The 21864-nt window shown below is 39.9% G+C and overlaps 1 protein-coding gene across 6 annotated transcripts in view; it reads left to right on the top strand.

Moving 5' to 3' along the window:
* The window catches only part of SYNE2 (spectrin repeat containing nuclear envelope protein 2), a 400819-nt gene that overhangs the window by 351306 nt on the left and 27649 nt on the right, over positions 1-21864 (top strand). For all 6 annotated transcript variants that reach the window (XM_058293295.2, XM_071213892.1, XM_058293293.2 and 3 more), the window contains 3 exons: positions 6632-6787; positions 9538-9696; positions 10695-10861. In XM_058293295.2, coding sequence (XP_058149278.1) covers positions 6632-6787; positions 9538-9696; positions 10695-10861 — 482 coding nt within the window. The remainder of the gene's footprint in view (positions 1-6631; positions 6788-9537; positions 9697-10694; positions 10862-21864) is intronic.

The raw sequence follows: 21864 nt of genomic DNA, 5'->3' as shown, positions 1-21864 counted from the left end.
CTAATTTGCAAAAAGGCCTAGCAGCTAATATGGCAAACTACCATGAAACTGTAACCTAGCCAAAGAAATAAAACATTACAAATACAGTTCAAGTGCCCTGGGTACCATCTCCAATCCACTTTCCCTTTCCTGTCTCCCCACCAGAGGTATCTGCTCACCTGACTATGTTTATCATTCTTATGCAGTTTTTATAGTTATGCCACATGTATATGTAGCTCTCAATGAAGTATGGAAGAGTTGCTTTCCATGTTTTTAAACTTTACATAAGGAGTACCATACCATATAATACATATAATGCAACTTTTCCCCCTCATTATGGTTGGGTCTTCAATGTTAATACCTGTAGCTCATTCATTCTCACAGCTCTATAGTGTACATTACATGAGTATAAAACAAATTATATAGTCCTTCTCCAACATTTTATATTATCAGATTTTTAAACTATTGCTAGTCTAATAGGTGTGAGATGTATGTCTTTATAGTTTAATCACTAGTGAATTGAACATTTTTCCTTGTCTATTTGACCATTCAGGTTTCATCTTCTGTGACTTGCCTGTTCATATCTTTTACTCGGTTTTCTATTGTGCCGTATATCTTGTTCTTATTGATTTGAAGGAGTTCTTTACTTTTTCTAAGTACTATTCCTCTGTTGAGTATACATACTGCAAAAATCTCCCAGTCTTAGCCAAAAGGTGGAAAGCAGTCTTCTCCCATGCTAGAGCTTGTTTCTCTACTTTTACTTGGTGTCTCTGGCTGAAAAAATAATTTTGAAAAGCAAATGTCAATGTAATTATCAATATTTTCCTTTAGGGTTTGTGCTCTTTGTTTCTTTTGAGAAATCCCCATACTAAAGTGATAAAGATATTCTCCTATATTTCCTTCTTATCTTAGTTTGCTAGGGCTACTTCAGGAGATACCACATATTGTTTCGTTTAAACAACAGGATTTATTTTCTCAGTTTTAGAGGCTAAAAGTCCAAAATCAAGTTGTCGGCTGGCCATGCATTCTCCGAAGTCTGTAGCGTTCTGGTGGTGACTCATCAGCAATTCATACGTAATTCAATCTCTGCCTCTGTCACATGGCCATCTGTCTCCTTCTGTCTCACTCCTACTGCTGTATCCAAATTTCCACTGTGTATGAGGACCCTAGTCATAAGGAATTAAGGCCCACCCTGATTCAGTTTAGCCTAATCTTAATAGGATCTTCAAAAATTGCATTTACAAGTGAGTGCCCAGTCACAGGACAGGGAATTAGGGCTTGTTGGGGATGTGATTCAATCCATAACATTTCTGAAAGTTTTCATTATTTGCTTTTTTACAAAGCAATTTAAAAATAGATTTTTGCATATATTTTGGTGTAGAGATCCAATTCTTTCTTTTATTAATATGGGTAACCAGTTGTCCATTTGTGGAATATTCTAGTGTCAAATATCAAGTTTTAATATACGCATGACTTGTTCCTTAATTCTCTATTCTATTGGTCTGTTTCTCTATCTAGGCTCTAAAATCAAACTGTCTTGGTTTAATTTACTGTCCTGTATTATTGCAAATCTTTATTTCTGGTGTGATAGGTACCCACACCGTGTTGTCCCACAAACCATGGATATCCTTGGGTCTTTGATCTTCTATAAGTTTTAAAAGCAGCTTGTCAAACTCTGAAAGTCCTGATGAAAATTTTAATGGAATTGCACTGAATTTATAGATTAATTTGGGGAGAGTTGATGTATTTTTGACATTGAGTGCTCCTCTTCATGAATATTGTCTAATTCTTCTTTTAGTCATGTTTAATAATTTTCAATAATGTTTTATAATTTTCTTTATGCAGTCTTATGCATATAAAATTGTTAGATTCATTTCTTGGTGTATTATTTTCGAAGGTATTGAAATTATTATCCCTCTTCCCTATTACGTTTTCTAACTTCATTGCTGGTGTCTAGGAATGCAATTTATTTTCCTATATTGTTCTTACATTCAACTGCCTTGCTAACCTCTTTTATTAATCCCAATAATTTTTCTGTATATTCTTCTAGTCTATTGTAGACAATCATTATCTGTAAATAATGAAATTTTTTTTCTTCCTTTTAATTCTTCACATTTTTTCTGTTCTTCCTCCACTGATCAGTGACCTCTAAAACATTATTGACTAAAACTATTGATTGCCAGCTTCTTCATGTCATTCCTGATTTTAAAGAGAATGATTCTAACATTTCATCCAGTGTATTTTCTGGTTGATGTGTTAATATGTGCCCTTTATTAGGTTAAGGAGGTTCCTGTCGATCCCTAATTTTCAAAACATTTGCCATCTCTGCATCTTTAGGTTTGAATCTCAACTTCGGTAACAAATAAGAAAATTTGGAGCCACTTTCTCCCTTGATAAATAAAGTTTCCTTCCGTAAAATCAACAGGCCTGTGCACAATACAAAATCTAAAGCCTTGGGGAGTCACAATTTTTCCCCAGTATCTCACATCTCCATTTCCAATGGAATCCTTTAAGCTTCCATAGTTTCAACATTCACTTTATCAGTGGAAAGAATCAAGGGAAGAGGCCAAGAGCCTTGAGGTCGTTCAAGCCATGACCGTATTCCAGAGAGGTTCCGAGTAACCTGAAGCCTCGCTAAGATATGATGTTTATCATTATTCATTCGGAGGAGATCTGCTAGCCTCTTGACCAGTCTGAACTTTAATTCCCTGTAAAACTGCATTCCCATTACTGCCAAGTCAATGTATGAAGTAATTGCTTTCTATTTTGACCAAAGCTTTTCAAATTTTCGTTTTCATTTTTCTCTTCCGTAAAGTTCTGCAGATAGATATTGATGGTGCTCAGATGATTTTTCCACAATGTTTGTATTTCTCTGATTATGAATATAATAAGTGTTTCTCGTGGAAAAATTTTTTAAAAATTATAAATATCTCCCAAGATATATAGGTAACATACTTTTCCTATGCAAATACCTTTTATTACATAATTGAGCTCCTTTTTTTAACACCATTATGAACATTTTCTCTTGTCATTAAGCTTCTTTTAAACCTTTTCCACATGTATGTCATAATTTCTGTTGTTAGACTTTTTTTTTTACTTTCAGTCACAGAACTTTATTTCTAAATCAGTACTGAGTACTCAGATTAAAATTCATCAAACAAAAACAAAAGAGAGCATAAATAGCTATAGTTGTCTATGTGCTACTAATTATAGTGGCAAGAGGAATTCTAACAGATGCCAAACAAATGATGTGCCTGAATTAGGGACAAGTTAGAGTCTTTTTGTTGTTGTCACTGGTGGTCGGATTTCTTGAAGAAACCTACCAATGACTTTCCCATTTAAGGCCCTCTGGTTTTAATTACCAGGCATTCCTTTTCCTAGAGGAAACTGACAAGTAATAAATACTTAAATATGTTGTATTATCTAATCTCTCTCACTATCATTTTAGAAAACCTCAGTACATATAAGAGTGAACTCCTTAACTGCTAAGTGAGGTACAATGCAAACCTAAGGATTTTTATCTTCTATTCACTGCTAATAAGCTCAAGGAAGTTTCTGACTTTTCACCATTATAAACATTGCTACAGTGGACATGTGTATTCATAATATTTGTTGAAAAATTGAGCCCTTGGAAATACATGAGAAGTTTTATTTTTAAAATCATTTTTTAACAAGTAATAGAGTCACATGGTTCAGAATACAGAAGGTGCAAAAATAATATATGAAAATTTTTCTCCCATCAGTTCTCCTCCATAGTCCATCAGTATTACCAATTTATTTTATATCCTTCCAAATATATACTTTACATATGTTGGCCAGTATTTATATATGCATTCATTTTATGGCTCTTGTATTAATCAGGGTTCTCTAGGGAAACAGAATCAACCAACAAGAGATATCTGTCAATAGTAAAAGATTTTATCATAGTCTCTCACATGACTGTGGGGATGCACAAGTCCAGGTTCCACAGGCAGGCTGCAACTATGGGCTCCACTGAAAGTCCAGTGAAGGTTCTTGATGAGTTCTGGGAGACGCTGGCTGTCCAAGGATGATCTGGGAAATTCTCACTCAATGCTGGAATCACTTCCCCTTTAAGGCATTCAACTTATTGGATAAAGCGTCACTCATTGCTGATGACAATCTCCCTGATTGATATAAGTGTAATCAGCTATCTATGATTTACCACTGCAGTGAAGTCAATGGTGACTGAAGTCCATAAATGCCCTCGTATTACAGTTAGCCCAGTGCTTGCTTGACCAAACAACTGGGCACAATTACCTGGCTGAGTTGACACGATAGCATAACCATCACACTCATCTCTTTATCATAATTGTCATCTAGAGAAATGGAACTTGACAAGTCACTGGTAACTGAGTCTACAGGCAAAAGCTTAAATGCTGTGTTGCTATAGAAGAGAGTCTAGTCAAGGCCTATGCAGTGCACTGCTTTGTGCAATCATGCAAACAAATCTAAATTTTAAATCAAATGTTCTATGAATAATTGAGAATTTACAGGTATTTTTGCAATATAGACCATTTATCTGCTTAAATTAAGAAGGGAAAACTTGGCTGCCTGACTTGTTCTCTTTTGCAGTCAAAATGGTAGCATATTTAGAGTATGTTAATTTAAAGGCAGAAGCATGATTTTTTAAATATTTGTAGAAATAGTGATGGTCAGCTGTAATTAACTTCCACAGTAGATATCTAAATATTGTTTGATTCCTTGCTTTTTTTCACTTAATCTTTATGAATCTTTTAAAGCTCTTGATACATATTGCCAAATTCCTTTTCCTTTCAATTGTACGTTTTGATATTTGCAGACTTAACAAGCACTAGGCACTGTGGTAGGGACTGTGTGATACATTGGTGAGTGACATTGTTATGGCCCCTGACAGCATAGAGTCTAGACTACCAGAGACACATACATTAACCAAATAGTCATACTATATGACTGTGTGTGTAAACCTGGTAAGTCTTCAAGGGGAAAAGGACAGGGAGCTATGAGAGCTCAACTTTGTCTGATAGCCCAGAGAAGGCTCCTCTGAGGAAAAGTAACTTTGGGGCTGAGATCTGAAAATTTCAGTAAAAATTAACTTCATATATTTGTGGGGACATAGAGGTGAGGAGTGGTTACCATTCCAGGCTAGGGATTAAAGAAATGCACATTTTAAGAAATAACTAAAAGTCATCACATGTATTAAACTTACCCCAAAAAATATATAAAACTCAACATTAAAAGATATGTGGAGAAATAGTCATTCTTTTGAGAATACAATTTGGCAGTACATATTAAGAATCATAAAAATGTTTATATTCAAAAGTTCTACACGGTTAATTATCCTTTTAATTGAGGGAAAAGGAAGTATCCAAAGTGAATTGATCCAGACCCATCTGTGATGACTTAACACACCTGTCTACTGGTCAGACTTCATGCCAGCACCTCTAACCAGGGCCATGAACAGCCTGAGCTCCCTGGCACCCAATGGGAAACTTTGTATGAATTCCAGTGGTTTAATGGGTTTCCTCTGGTTTTAATTTAGTGAGTGGTTTCCTCTCAATTTAGTGAGTGGAATGCTTCAGAAGCTTGTAAATTGCTTCTTTATGTTAGGGAGCTATTAAGTCTTTCACTGCAGAATGTTCTCTCATCCATTCCATCTTCTGATAAAGGTGTTATTTCTTAATCTCTGTGCTACCTTTAGAAAGAATTCCCCCCCCCCCTTATTAAATGTATATTCTTGTTGGCAAGTTATGAAATAATGCCTATGTAGCTTTTATAACTCCAAAAATCAGTCAAAATTAGCACATTTTTGTTTCCACCTCTCAGGTCTCTTTCTGATGTAAATGAAATATTCTTCCAGATTTTATTGACAGGTATGAATGGAGAGCCTTAAAATGTGCCAAAATATGAAGAACTGTAAGCATAATAAAAATCTGGAGGACTCTGATTATTTTGACTGTTGTCTTTTGGGCCCCTAGTTGTGAAAGTAATTTTCTTGATTATTCCTAGTATTCAGAAAGTTTTAGTTTGACAAACACTATATTATAAAATATAAACATTTCCATAGCCAGAGACAATTTTCTGCTAATCAGTATCTGCCAATTATTAGGGGAACAATTTCTTTTCTCTTCTGCCATGCTCATTCTTTTCAAAAGTTAACCAGAAATAAAGTATTCCCTTTGAATGGAACTATTCTTGTTATATGATTGCACATATAGCAACAACGCATTTCCTAGGAGTTTTTTAAAAATGGGAAATGAAGCTTTATACAACATTTCTCTAATATAATTTCAGGATTAAAAATATATGAGTGTGTGGGTGTTTAAGACTGTTACTAGACTCCCAAAATAATTTACTCTAAATAAAACTATAGACCTACATGGCTTTAAAATTGAATTAATTATATAAAAATCTGAGCTACCTGAGGAAATGAAAAATAAAGGTAGAAAGAGTTTTCCTCTCAAGAAAAAGTGGTGAAGAACTGGCCAGCCACCTCAGCAGGCACTCGCCAAGGGCTGTTTCTCGTTTGGAAGGTCCCTCCCCTTTTCCTGGCCTCCCCTCCCCCAGAGTCCAATCAAAGGATTAGCCTACAGGTTTGGAAACAACAGGAGCTTGAGTTGAAGGCTTTTTCCCCCTTTCTTGTGTTTAAATACAGGAACTAGAGAAGTCTTTGGCTAACTGGAATCAGAACTTGAAAGAAGTTCACAGAATGAAGGCAGACTTAACCGGGCACATTCTTGTGGAAGACGTGATGGTTTTGAAGGAGCAAATAGAGCATTTGCACAGACAATGGGAGGACCTCTGCTTAAGAGTAAGTCAGCTAACTGCAGGGCACAGCTGTGTTGGAGTTTATTGAAATGTCTCCGAAGGCCAGACAAAGTAGAAAGGAGCTTAATTTCCTTGAACCGGGAGGCCCTTTTCAGTTGGGATTCCAGGCCGGCTGCTGTTCCTTTAGAAGGCAGCAACATGGTTTAACAGATTTGACCCTTTGTTTCTCTAGAACTAAATGCTGGAACTTTGCACACTTTTAATGAGTTTTTTTTTTTTAATCACCTTAAGTGGAGACAGATTTCAATTTTGAGAAGATGCGTGTGGATTCTGCTCTCTGCTTTGTGCAGATGGCCAGCGCTAATCGGTATCATAGAGCCGGGATCAGCAATCAGAGGAGGTCTTGTTTCATTGGGCCTCACTGCCGGATCTCTTCTGGGCCCGACAAGCGGCATAAGTCACTTAGTGCCGGATACAGGGGCATTTTCTGTGAGAACTGTGCATGCACATGCAATCAGATATTTCTATTTAAATAGTTTTTAAAGCCCTCTCAGAGAAATGATGAACAGCCCCCCCTTTATATTTTAGCATATCACTTCTACTTCTTAAGGAATGGGATTGTGCTTAGAGTTCTGTTAGCTCAGATTAGAATTAGAATTAAAGAGTTCGAATAGCCTTAATGATCTTTGTTTTAAGAACATACAATTCTAAGAAAAATGAAGTCCTTAATCTCATTTTTGTGAATGAAGAAGAGATGCTTTTTAAAAGTTGAAATTCAAACACTTTTGAATGCATTTCAATAAAGTGAAAACATTAAAAACATGAATTTTCCCCTTTTAATTTTAGTGTTTAACATTGACAATGTGCCCTAACTTTAAATATTCTTTTAGAAATTTTTTAGAATTTTATAATGAAAGGAAAATGTTTAGAATATAGGAAAAGTATACTGAAACTTTAGAAGCAGAGACCAGGATCCAGATGTTGCTAATTGTTAGCACTGTGAAACCAATCAGAATGAGACTATGAAAAATGCTAGGATTTTATAAAACTAAGATAAATAGATGCCCTAAGGCAGGGGTTCTTAATGAGGGGTCCATGAGCTTGAATTGAAATTTTTAAAAAAATATTATTCTTGTGGGGACATGTTGGTGTAGGTGTAAGATATTTATTAAATAATACATAGTATAGTGTGGACTTAATAAGGGGTCCTTGGTTTTCACCTGACTAGCAAAGGGGTCTGTGGAACAAAAAAGATTAAAAACCCTTGCCCCAAGGAGTGGAAACACAAAACTTATTTTTTAGTACTACTATTTCAAGCCTTTTTAATTACAGTTGACCAGGTAGTATGTACAAGCATTAGGTGGTTTTACCTAACTCTGAAAAGAGCAAGTTTTTTGTTTTCGAACATGGCAAAAATTCAGGAAGTTCCTTCAATCTTGGTTTCCCTGCCTGTAAAGTGGAGTGTTAAATTTTACCAGAGAAACTCCTAGCTACCTTTTGTAAGTCTAAGAATCTAAAAAAACTTAAGGCCTTGGAATACTTTTGTACATTTGGACAGACTGATTTGCATTCTTTAAATTTATGTTTATCGATGTCATAAATTTGAAACCTGAAAGAAGGACCCTTTGCTGATATAAGCTTAGGGGTTACCTATGCATCATGGAGCATTGGGTATTTGGGGTCAGCCTGCTTGCTCCAGACCAATATTTGCTCACATTTCTGTGGTCTCCATCCAAAAACAAAATGCATAATGAGACAGTAGATTAAATGAGTGATATGCATTGTTTTTTGTTTGAATTTGCTTTAGTTTTTGAGGTATAATACTAGAACTTTAAGTGACTTCAATTTTCTTAGTCCATTTATATTGTGATCTGTATTAAAACTTAATTCAATAGGCAGCATATTGGCTTTGAGTAGATATGAGAGTTTGGTCATTTAAAGACAAGGAAAGGATATGATCCACAAAGTTATAAATTATCGTGTAGTAAGCAGTCAAATATTTATGGAAAGAACTGCAAACAAAATAATTTGGGGAAGCCAATGGGTAGGGCATCTGCCTAACACGTGGGAGGTCCGTGGTTTAAACCCCAGGCCTCCTTGATCCATGTGGAGCTGGCCCATCCGCAGTGCTGATGCGCAAAGAGTGCCCTGCCACACAGGGGAGCCCTGCGCACAAGGAGTGTGCCCCATAAGGAGAGCCGCCCAGCGCAAAAGAAAATGCAGCCTGCCCAAGAATGGCGCCACACACACCGAGAGCTGACACAACAAAAAGAAACACAGATTCCTGGTGCCTCTGATAAGGATAGAAATGGTCACAGAAGAACACACAGTGAACAGACACAGAGAGCAGACAACTGGGGGGAGGGGGGATAAATAAAAATAAATCTTTTAAAAAAAAACAACAAAAAAAGCCAAAATGATTTGGATGGTCCTTATTGAAGTGTATTCATCCAACCTTTCCTGTTTGTAATTTTCAGGATAACCTGATAGTAAAAGATATGTATTAGGTAAAACTGAATCCTTTCAATCAGTTTCACCTCACAGTCTTTATTTCGTTGCTTTTTATGGCATTTATCAAAGGTGTAAGAAACTTCTGTTGATATTGATCTCTAGTGTTCCATGGAAGTATGTTTGCTCGGCATAAATACATAAGAGGCAAACACATAAAGATTTACATCTATAGGAATGCTGATCAAAATGAATGGACTTCATATTCCTTTTGATGAAGGGAAGGGAACAGAAATGCTTTCCTTCCTGGCTAAACTCAGCTGCCAAATGTGTTTTCATTCATAGATGGCTATACGCAAACAGGAGATTGAAGACAGACTCAATTCGTGGATTGTGTTCAATGAAAAAAATAAAGAGTTGTGTGCATGGCTGGTGCAGATGGAAAACAAAGTTCTACAGACAGCGGATATTAGTATTGAAGAAATGATTGAAAAGCTACAGAAGGTAAGCAGGGCTACCCAGGTTGCTGCAGTTGTGAACGCCAGGATGGTCTCTGCCCTCACCCCTAGCCTCAAAGCAGTATAATTTTACAGATGTGTTTCTGTAACATCTTAGAAATTTAAAGGGACTTTCTCATTTTTAATCCTTCTCCAAGAAAAGTTGGTAAGTGAGGATACCAGAAAGATGGAACACGTAAGACCATTCTGAGTAGGTACAGTGTTGCGTACTGAGGAGAGTTACTTTCTCTATGTTGGGAAGTCTGGCCAAAGATGGGGGCTCACATCTCTTTAAGCAACAGTGCATGCCCAGAGTGAGTTACGGTTTCTCTAGTTGTCACTGTTGAGGAGCTGTCCCTGCCAAAGACAGAGACCAACAGCAGTGGTGCCCATAATTTTGAAATAGTTACTGACCTCACACAAGGAAGGTGAAAAGAGCATTCTTGCTACTATCGCCCAAAATACCATACTATCAAACCTTGGGAATGGTCTTACTGATTTTGAGCTAATTAAGTTATGCTGCATCTGCTAACCAGTAGGTTAGATTAGAAGAAATTTGCGAAAGGAAGCAGGGGCTATTGAATTAAGAAAGTAACTACTGCCTTATAAACTACATATTTGTGTAGTAGCTGTTATTTGTAGCTACTCGTTGAAGAGTAGGATTAACAGGAAAGTGAGGGTTTTGTTTTGTTTTTTGAGGTACTGGGGTTGGGAATTGAACCCAGAACCTCATATGTGGGTAGCCGGCGCTCAACCACTGAGCCACATCAGCTCCCTTGAATTGTTTTTTTCGTTTGTTTGCTTGTTTTCGGGAGGTACCGGGGAATCAAACCCAGGACCTCCCATGTGGGAAGCAGGCATTCAACTGCTTGAGTCACATCCCCTCCACCATGAGAATTATTTTTTAATCTTTTTTCAATTTCATCAAGCAGCTGTGTTTGTGGCTGAAGAAGAAATGAATTTCTAGTAGTTATTCAGGTTTTGTGTTTTTGGTGCCTTTGCCAGGACTGCATGGAAGAAATCAACTTATTTAGTGAAAACAAGTTACAGTTAAAGCAAATGGGTGATGAGTTGATCAAGGCCAGCAACGAAACAAGAGCGGCAGAGATTGATGACAAGCTTAACAAGATTAATGACCGTTGGCAACATCTTTTTGATGTCATCGGATCAAGGTAAGAAATGGCTTAAAAATGATGCTTTTTCTCTTGGTACAGCAGTTACTTCACAGATCAAGTAAACTGAGCCCAGTCTTCTTCTAAGGAAATCCAGCCATAAGTTTACAGATAAAGGCAAAGTTGATAAAATTGATTAGAATTTCTTAGTTCTACATTAAAGGAAGGCTATATTTTATAGCTTAGTATGGACCCCCTTGTTTTTGTTTGTTTGTTTTTGTTTACTTTTAAATGAGACTTAATTTGAAGAGAGACACTTGGGTAGCTATTATCCAGAAATTCTAACACAACTTTAAGGTTTGCCTACCCCTCCCTTACCCCACGCCCATGAAATCATGCTCACCTGTTCTTGCCTCTGTGTGGCAAACATAACCAGGTCAAGTCACAGGCTCTGTTGGTCCAGGTGCCCTTGATGCTCCCCCACCGTTGGTGGCTTGGTGTACTGGAGACAGGGGTTCCGTACTCAGCATGCCAGTTCCCTAACAGGTGTGTTGTCCTAAGGAATGGACTTAGGAAATCCATTTTGAATGACTACAAAGCAAAGCTATATTCTCCAGTTCAGTCTTCAAAACTAAAGCTGATAATTGTATCTCCTCTCACTAAATAAAGGCCATGATGACACTGTCACCCAATGCTTCTACAGGACTTCTGTCTTAAAATTCTCTCTCCAAAGACAAACCCCAACCAAAGTGCTTTTCAGTTGCAACATGCCATGCAAAGGACAGCCCCTCAGCTTTTGGCACAAGTAATGCAGCGTTGTGTTTCCAGTGGCTGAACACGTGTTTTACATAACAGTGTGCTCAGCTGTTTGGAAAACACACATATATAGAAGTGACTCCTCAAAGGTGAATGAAGAATTGAGGGATAATGAAAATACTCCTTAAAATTTTGGCATTTCCTTTACCTCATTGTGTACTGGAAACTGTAAGTGAACCTGATTCAGTCGGCAAAGGCATAGCACTAAGAGCTATGAGAATTACAGACAGAACGTAAGATGAGTCCATTACATTAATGGGAGCAGACATCTGAGCAGCTATAAAGCCATGTGGTTTGAGAGCTCAGATCACATCTTCCTGGGGGTGGGGCTGATGGGGATTAAGAAAAGCTTTATGGAAAGATGGCGTTTCCTGACAGTCCTGAAAGGGGACTCGGGCTTTATGGTAGTTACTGGAGTCAGAGAGTGAGAGACAAGTGATAGAAGTAAAAAGGCCCAGGGGTAGAGCAGTGTAGAAACCTTTCAGGAATTGACAAGATGCCCCATTGGGTCAGGTCTAGGAGATGAAGTTAGAAAGGCAGGTTGGGGCCAAGTCTTAGAAGACTTCACACCTAAGCTAAAGACTTGGCTTCCTAAAGAAAGTCTGCGATGTCCACAGTTTTCTGCTGAGGCTAAATATGAGGATGATTTTGCTGGCAGCATAGGCTGAGCTGAATTCAAGCTCTCTCTTCTGCCAGTTGGAAAAAAATCTATAGAAGTCCATGGCAGTAACCCATGTAGGGGCTAAGAGCACAGGTTTTGAAGGCCAGTCCTGACTTTACCACTTCTTGCCATGGAAACTTGAGTACATGGTTTAACCTCTCTAAGCCTCAGTTTTCAAATCTGCAAAATATGTCTAACAGCACCACTTACCTCAAAGGCCACTGTGAACGATGCATGTTGTGTATTTGACTGAGGACCGGCATGTGAGCCAGCATTTATTGACTGGTTATTTTCATTGTTTTTCCCTAGGAAGATGCTAAGACTAAGTAGTATGCTTGTTGAAAGGAAGAGGTTTCCCTTGGTTATGTTAATAGTGAGAAGTCTTTCTTCCATGGGGCCAATGTCTTTGACTATCTTATTCCCAGGGCTTAGAGCATTGCTTCAGATATTTGTTGAAATGAATGAACGTACCAGTACACAAGAATAAGGTCATTTATATTGACTAAGTTATGTCTGGTAGGTCTTGGTTACCACTGTCTTTATGCATCTGGTACTAATCAAGGAAATGATGGCATCACTCCTTTTCGTGGATCTTTCAGTATCAAGATGTAGATTATGTGTCTTGAAAACTAAAATGACAGTCCATTCTTAATCATTCATATCACCTAGGAATTTAACAGGCTGTTTTTTTTCTTCCCTGCCTCTCTGACTGCCTGTCTTCAGCCAATTCTTTGGTGCAAAAGAGAACAGCAGGTTAAATTTCACGGTTTAATTTCTTGGAAGGAACTATTGGCAAAATAAGGAACTGAAATAATAGCAAATATATTGGCTGCTGACTGTGTGCTTAACAATGTACTTTTATGTATGATTTCATTTAATCTGCATCTAATTGAGAGGTAGATACCATTATCCCATTTTACAGATGAGAAAACTGAGGCACTGAAGGTAAATAACTTGCCCACCATTAGATAACCAGCACATCATGCAACCCAGATTTCAACTCAGGCAGTTGTCTCACCTCCCTGCCACCCCCAGGCTATGCTAGTTTGTTACAGTGAAAGTAGAACATAGTGAGAGCACATTCCCTTCAAAACTGAGGGATTTTGGAGGGAGTAACTTCTCTCACCTTAAAGCAAGAGCCAAGTTGAGACAGCCAGCCAGGAGTCTAGGGGGCTGTTAGTTGAGTTTCCCCTTCAGGTGAATCTGTAGGTTGAGGCAGCATGCTCGGACTCATCAGCCTCTCGCCAAATCAGCTCCTCATCTGGCCCTTACACTTGTCTCTCTCTGGCACTGTACAAAGGCATTGCCATCGGGAGACAGGGAGTTGGGAGCACAGGCTGCAGAGTTTAGATTTGAGCAGTGCCAGCAAGAACTTGAAGCTTTGCAGGAAAGCTCATATCATGTGCTCACAGAATTCCAGACACCGTTTAACCTTTTCCATTCTACTTCATTCCAGTAGCAGGGGACAACGCCTCTTGTTAAATTTAAGTAAGAGTTGGAAGGAGACGCTATACAGTACCTGACTACATGACTTGATTACAAGTCTTTAACACTAAAGTTTGGTATCAGAAGATTTAAGTCTTCTGGAAGTCCAAGGTCTCAATAAACTTAGTCTAATTCACTGAAAAAGAGATGTATTATTTTGGGGCCGTTCTCAGCAAAATAGAAGCAAATTTGAAAAGAATTGATGAAAACACATCCCTTCTAGTAGCAGGTTCCATTTCAGTTGGGTAGAGGAGGGAACCAGGCCCATCAATATAGTCTTTCGTTTAATTCTTGCAGCAATCCTGCGAGGTCACTATGATTCCCCATCTTACAGATAAGGAAACTGCAGCTTGGAGAGGATGGATAACTGACCCTGCACAGGGAGGGGATGGAACCTAGGTATTTCTACCCCACTGCACCATGCATGGAAAGAGCATTTGGCTCTTTTGAAACCTTGGCCTTTCAGAATTTTTCTAAAATCTGGAGCTCAATGCCTACTCTAGAGCAGCAGTTCTCAAACTTAAACATGCATCATAATCTCCTGGAGGACTCCGAAACACATGGATTGCCAGGCCCCACGTCATAACTTTTGGTTCAGTCCATCTGAGATGGGTGGAGCCTGAAAATCTGCATTTTGAACAAGCTCTCCAGTGTTGCTGATGCTGGGATGCAGGGAACACACTTTGAGAACCACTGCGCTAGAGCAAGAAGCAGCAGTGCTGCACCGAGAGTCAGAAATCCTGGACCTGCCGCTCACCTTAAACAAGGGTGTAGCCTTTATGAGCCTCAGTTTCTTTGCTGACACCCTTGCAGGGTGGCTGTGTGGACTGAGGTCCTGGCTGAGAAAGCACCAGCAAGACTGTGGGTCTGTCTGTATATGTATGCTGCTCACCTTTGGCTCAGATCAGCATGAGCACACGGTAAACACGAGATGTTGAGTTTTTCTGTTGGGAGGAGAAGGGGGCTTAGACCAAAATAACAGTTTATTCTCTGCTTATAAAGTATCCCTCAGCATCAATAAAATCTTTAAAGCAAAGAACCCGAAATAACCTCATCGAAGATATGGGGAAAGGCCTTAAGTCCGTATTAAAGTTGAATTAGTTCATGTAATATGTTAGCCTTAATTTCCAAAATTGGCTCTCCATCAGAGACAACCTGAGTTACTGTGTGGGAGCTCTTACGTTGGTTATGTCTAAACTCTTATAAAACGTACTATTAATTTCATCAACAGAAAGGTCATTTAAAGCATCTTTTTTTTTTCATTTTTTTATCTTTTTTAAAAAAAGATATATAGATCACACATTAAAAAATGTAAGAGGTTTCCATATATCCCACTCCCCACTCTCCCAACTCCTCCCACATCAACAACTTCTTTCATTGGTGTGGTACATTTATTGCACTTGATGAGTACATTTTGGAGCATTGCTACACAGCATGGATTATAGTTTATGTTGTAGTTATACTCTCTCCCAGTTCATTCACTGGGTTATGGCAGGATATATAACATCCTGCATCAATCCCTGCAATATCATTGAGAACAACTCCAAGTCCAGAAAATGCGCCCATATCACATCTCTTTTTCCCTCTCCCTGCCTTCAGCAACTCCTGTGGCCACTATCTCAGCAACAATGATATAATTTCTTCCATCACTAGAGTTACAATAAGTCTATAGTAAAATACCAATAAGTCTACTCTAATCCATATTTTATTCCTCCATCCTGAGGACCCTGGGGTGGCAATGCCCACTCCACCTCTAAATCAAGAGGGGGCTTAGATCCCACATGGCTGATGGATAGAATTATCCTGCTTGGATTGTAGACTCTCTGCTGAGGCTCAGGGCACAGCTGACACATAAACAGTCCAGAGATTCAAGTCTCCTGTGCATACACCAACCCCAGCACCACCCACAGGTTCAGTAAAAGTGACAGAAGAGGCATGTGTAGAGAGGTCACATCTGAGTCCAACTCCATCACGCTCAGGAGCACAAATTCCAAAGTAGGGCCCACTGGCAAGGCACTGAACTCCAGAGCCATCTGTCATGACCATGGGACCTGGATGTCTCCATAGCCCTCAGGAGCAGCACTACCTGGGGTTGTATCTACTTTGGCTGTCTCTAAGATCACACTAAGATGTGCCTAAGCACGACCCCTCTGATGACCTCCCGACTCATATTGAAGTCTCTTAGCCATATAAACTCATTTGTCTTTACCATTTCCCCCTTTTATTCAAGGTCTTTTTCTAGTTGCATCACCAGCTTGGTTGTAATCCCTCAGTGCCAAGGAGGCTTATTCCCTGGAGTCATGTCCTATGCTGGGGGGATGCATTTACATGATGAGTTTGGCTTAGAGAGTGGCCACATTTGAGCAACATGGAGGCTCTAAGGAGGCAACTCTTATGCACTCTGCAGCTCTAGGCCTAGTTGAAATTTCAAGCACACACGCTGATAAGCATAGTCATCAGTATCAAGGGCCCATCATTGGACCATCCTTCTCTGGTCTTTGCTCTTGCACTTGGGAGATTGTTGCAGCTCCACTGGGGAGTGTGACAGAGTTTCCTGGAATGGGAACTCAGCACTCGCTCAGTTGTCGTGTGAAACTCTACCCACTGTGTCAATACCCAACTAACATCTGAACATATCTATATATCCTACATGCATGCCCTGGAGAACTTCCCTCCCATGCATCCCCCATCAATGACACCCCACATCAGTGCTCCTCCCCTGCCATAGTTGAACCCCTCTGTGATCCAAAACTTCTTAAAATATGAAGTCTAATATATTGCCAAATTCAATTAATAGGAAAATGAAATAGTAATGATAGTTTTAAAGATTAGAAATAGAATATGTAATAATTTAGAAAACTAAAAGTAAAAATAAATTGGGTTATTAAAAAATGAAAAATATCATTAAAAAAATTTCTTTGATGTTTTGCCTTTCGTCACTGTAATAGGTATTACACTGTATGTACAATGGCAAGGCAATCTCTTCCATTTTTTCCTCAGTGTCTACATCCTTTTTTTTTTTTTTTTTGGTGAACGGTATAATTATCTAGAACTCAATCTGTCTTGACCACAAGAAATATTATTTGACAAATTAAATGGAGAGTGAAACATTTTTTAATTGTAGCTATCAGCCCCTCCTCTTCTCCACATTTTCTTAGATGATAGTTTTGAAAAGGACCCAGCAAAACCTAAATGCCGTTCAGACAACTAAATTGCAGTCGTTGTTTTTGAGAACTGACAATACATGCGATTCTCTGTTTTAGAGAAAGCTAAGTTACCTTTTAAAAACAGTTTAGGTACAGGATATTGGGTAGTGGATAAAAAGACACAAAGGTTACTTCAGCCAGCATAGACCAAAGCTCAGAAAAGGGGTCTCTTGATATTATCCCTTCAGTGGGGCTGATGCCAGAGGACTCAGCCTGCCATGTAATCTCACCTGTGCCCACACTTGAGTTTAAAGACCTGGTAGTCAGGGAGTTCTCCAGGGCATATATCCAGGGTACATAAAAATGTTTGGATATTTTCATAGTGGATACAATTAAAAACAACAACTGAGGGAATGCTGAGTTCCTAGCCAGGGGAGCTCTATCACAGTCCCTAAAGGAACAGCAACAGTCCCCCAAGTGCAGTGACAAAGACCAAAAAAGAAGGAAGGTCCAACAATGAGCCCTTGATACTAATAGCAATGCTTGTGAGCCTGTGCACCTGAAATAAGAACAAGGCCTAGAGCTGCAGGGTGCTTAAGAGTTACCTCCTGAGAGCCTCTGTGTTGCTCAAATATGGCCAGTCTAGAAGCCAAACTCAGCATGTAAATGTGTTGCCTTCCCCCCAACATGGGACATGACTCCTGGGGATGAGCTTCCTTGGCGCCTAGGGATTACTACCAAGTACCACCTGATGATGTAACTAGAAAATGACCTTGAATAAAAGGGTCAACTCGGACCAGCAGAAAATCTCAGTCTACACATAATACCAGGAGTTAAAAATACTTTTTGACCTAAATAAAAGGGGGAAATGGAAAAGACAAATGAGTTTATATGGCTATAAGGCTCCAAAAAGAACCGGGAGGTTATCAGAGGGGTTGCCCTTATGCACACCTGAGCAGAGTCCCAGAGACAGATAAAGTAGATACAACCCCAGGTATTGGTTCTTCTGAGGGCTACAGAGACCCACAGGTTCTATGGTTATGGCAAATGGAGTTCAGTGCCGTGTCAGTTGGCCCGACTTTGGAGTTTGTGTTTCTGTGTGATGGACCTGGACTTAGATGTGATCTTTGTCCATAAGTCTCTCCTGTTACTTTTACTGGAACTGTAGTTGTTGCTGGGGTTTAATGTATACCCAGGGGACCTGAATCTCTGGACTGACCATGTGATAGCCAGGCCCTGAGCCTCAACAGACTTGCAACTCCTATACTCTGGTTTATTGGACTTATCCTACTCATCTAACATGGAGGTGAAGAAGGTCAACCACCACACCAAGGAGCCAAGAGTGCCTACAACTGAAAGCAGGAGAATTGCATCCAGCATCCATGTGGAATCTAAACCCCCTCTTGATATAGATGTGGAGTGGACACAACCATTCTCAGGTCCACAGGATGGAGGAATAGAGTATGGATTAGAGTGGACTTACTGATATTCTATTCATGAACTATTGTGATTAGTAATCGAAGAAAATGTGGCATTGGTGTGGAGAAAGTGGCCATGGTGGCTGCTGGGGGTAGGGAGTGGGAGGAAGAGATGTGATGTGGGGACGTTTTCGGGACTTCGAGTTGTCCTGGGTGGTGCTGCAGGGACAGTTACCAGGCATTGTATGTCCTCCCATGGCCCACTGGGTGGAATGTGGGAGAGTGAGGGCTATGATGTGGACCATTGACCATGAGGTGCAGCAGTGCTCAGAGATGTATTCACCAAATGCAATGAATGTCTCATGATGATGGAGGAGGTTGTTGTTATGGGGGGAGGAGTGGGGTTAGGGGGGTGGGGGGTATATGAGGACCTCATATTTTTTTAATGTAACATTAAAAAAATAAAGACAAAAAAATAATAATAAAGACCTGGTAGTTGAGGTCATTAAAAACCCATCTACTTTTGTGTTCCAGCAGCCCCTCTTCCCTACTCCCTCCCTATCGCCCTCTCTTTCATCAAAGCCCTTGCTGTGTCCTAGGAAGCAGGTGCTCTGTGGCTGCAGATGGGGCAGTGTCCTTGTGCATCTCTGCAGAGGCTAGGTAGGGAAGGGGCCAGGGGTGCTTTTAAAGTCTCTTTCTAGTAGGACATGCAAATGATCTGAGCAAACTTTCAGTGCCGAAAACAGAAGAGAGAGTTAAATAGAAAGTCATTCCCCAGAATGTCTGCGTTAGTTTACCTCTTGGTAGAAACAAGAACACGGTGGCTTTTTTTTTTTCTCCTTAAAAAATGTCATGAATGTTTCTACCTTTTCTCCTTTACTTCTCTTTGGTGGTAATGTCATTAACTGAGTTGTCATCCTTAAGCCAATGTTACCAGGGAAGGACTTGACATTCCACCACATGGCCCCTAAGACTGATTCTTTCTCATCTGTTTAGACTAGATTGCACTCTCACTATCAGAAGTATTAAGTCCATGACGGGGAAAGTTTTTAACTAAGCATAATGTTCACATTTTACCCTACCAACATGTAAAGCCCTCCTCCTCTATAATAGTAGCAATTAGACTGTTTTCATTTAAACTCAGCAGTTATTCCCATGGCAATTGGGTGAAAATTGTTTTTCTGTGCCTTGCAGATTGGGCAGGGAGATGTGTGCCTTTTTAAACTGATAAAGTTTCTCATTGCTCTCCTTTTATCTGTAGTTTCTCAAGGTTATTTTAGAAGACTGAACAATGCTGCTAGTCATAAAGTTGCCTTGCTGTGGTCTTAGAAGGCTGTCAGATCCAGCGGGACTGGAAGGATTTAGAGATTTTAGCAGAGAGCAGGACAAATGCAGGTCTGCCTCTGCCCCACCCCGTTTTCATTTTCCTTCCCGTCAGCCTGATCATTCCCTCTCTGGAACAGGTGGCTGCTGCTCCTGGGCCCTGCTGAAGTGCCTGCCTTGAGGCTCAGGGAGCTCCTGCATGGGGAGAGCAGCCATCAGAGGGTTAATAAGCTGGCCGCTCCAGCCTCCTGAGCCTCAAAGGTTCATGTTTAGCCTGTGGCGGGAACAACCAAGCCCGGAGACATGATGCTGCCTTTTGGGATAGCTGTTTCTAAACCTGGCTCCTAATTTCACTGGTCTTTAAAGAAATTGTTGTGTTTCAAGGTAGGGTGTAATAATGACTAAATATGGGGCTTTAAGGATCCATGGAAAGGCTGGAGTAAGCCTAAAAGGGGCTGGTCACAAACAGGGCAGTGCTCTGGTAAGCAGCACCACTCAGCACCCTGTCAGGGAAAACCAAAGTTAGGGAAAAGGAGGAATTTTCGGATACTAACTTGATGGTAAACTAGCAAAGGAAATTATAAAATATCTTCCTTTTCAAAGTCTTGAACTCCATTTGTGATGAAAGATAGTTTTTCTGCCACTAGCAGTGGAATCAACTAAATGAATTCTCTCTGCACCCTGCCCCCCCACTCTCCCAGTCAGGATATACAGGGCTGTAAAGGCAGGGCAGAAAACCTACGTGGAGGAGCTAATTCTTTAAGAGGACAAGAGGAAGGCATTGCCTATTGGACCCAAGGACTTCAGATTTCACTGTTTCTTTTAAACCTGAAAGAGAGAAATTTAATTTGAGGAGAACACAATTCCTCTTTTCCATGCCCCAAATCCAAATGTTTCTTCCCTTGGTTTATAACACTTCATAAATAACCCATAGCCAAGATAACACCGTGACTTTCTTCCCCCAGCATTGCAATCCTGTAGCGTCAGAACAAAGGCTGTGTGTGTGTGTGTGTGTGTGTGTGTGTGGAAGTAGCTTGAGATATTTGCTTATTGGAAGGCAGAAAAGTGAGATTAAAAATTGCAGTTAGCAGAGAAGAAGGTCTTTTCCCTTCCTACTGGCTTTGCTTTGTGCTTGCTGAGTGAGCCTGTGCCAGCAAGGAACCTTCTAGAGGGAGACTGGAGCTGTGGCTGCCTCTGTGGAAGATGCTGAACCAGTCATGAAGAGGGCATGCTGGGGAGGGGGAGGGCTTGCCTCTTCCCTGGGAGGTGGATGTGCAGCCGGGAACTTGGAGCTATCGCCTAAACAGAAGGAATGATTTTTTCTCATAAACAGTAAGTGCCATTTTAGCAATCAGCTCTGCATAGGGTCGAGGCGGCGGCTGCCGTCTGTGTGTCTCTCGCTCTATCATTTTGGCTACAATAGAAATTACGGATGCGATGGTAGCTGTGGAGGATGTGCGTTCAGCCATCGGGGGATGGGTTCTTTCTCAGTGTCAGCGTGTGTGCGTTGTCTGCAGCCTGCCTTTGACAAGCAGGGGGGAGAGTGATTATGCAGCGCGTAAAATGGAAGTCCTCCGGCAACATAAACGCTTCAAAGAGGCGATTAGCTTCAATGTATTGTAATGTCCCTGCCCCAAGATCAGGGCTTCGAGGAGGTCTTGGAGTAATTGCTTATCTTAATATAGCGATGCTTAGTCATTATAAAGAGATCGTGCAGAATTTGTACAGTGTTTTTAGCAACTGACAACTGCCCACAGGTTTGAATATCAGTCTCTTTCAAGTACAGATTCAGATACTTTGGCCATCTCTGTTTTCCTTAGTATTGTTTATTGTGCTATCCTCATTGGCACAGATATTTTTTAACTCATGCTGATCTAGGGCTTTTATAATTTAACAATAGACCCTTTAACATGTAAAGAATAAGACTGAAGGGTAAATTATTCCATATACATGAATTTGGTGTTTTTAAAGCCTCCATCACATATTGTAAGATATATGCTTGGTGGATAATGATACTAATCCTGGCTTGATTTTTTTTTTTGGAGATGGATGAGGGTTTGTTAAGTATTGTATTATAATATGTCACTAAAGATAAAAGAAAAACTTTATTCGCCTTGATTCTTTTCTACATTTCTTCCTATAATCCCTGCAAAAGAACTCTTCTGATTTGTAGCTACTCTTATGCATAATTCTTATTTTGTCTGGTTTCATAGA

The sequence above is a fragment of the Dasypus novemcinctus genome, chromosome 3 (genome assembly GCF_030445035.2).
Source record: "Dasypus novemcinctus isolate mDasNov1 chromosome 3, mDasNov1.1.hap2, whole genome shotgun sequence".
Classification (NCBI taxonomy): Eukaryota; Metazoa; Chordata; class Mammalia; order Cingulata; family Dasypodidae; genus Dasypus; species Dasypus novemcinctus.
This window is presented reverse-complemented; position numbering and strand designations above follow the sequence as displayed.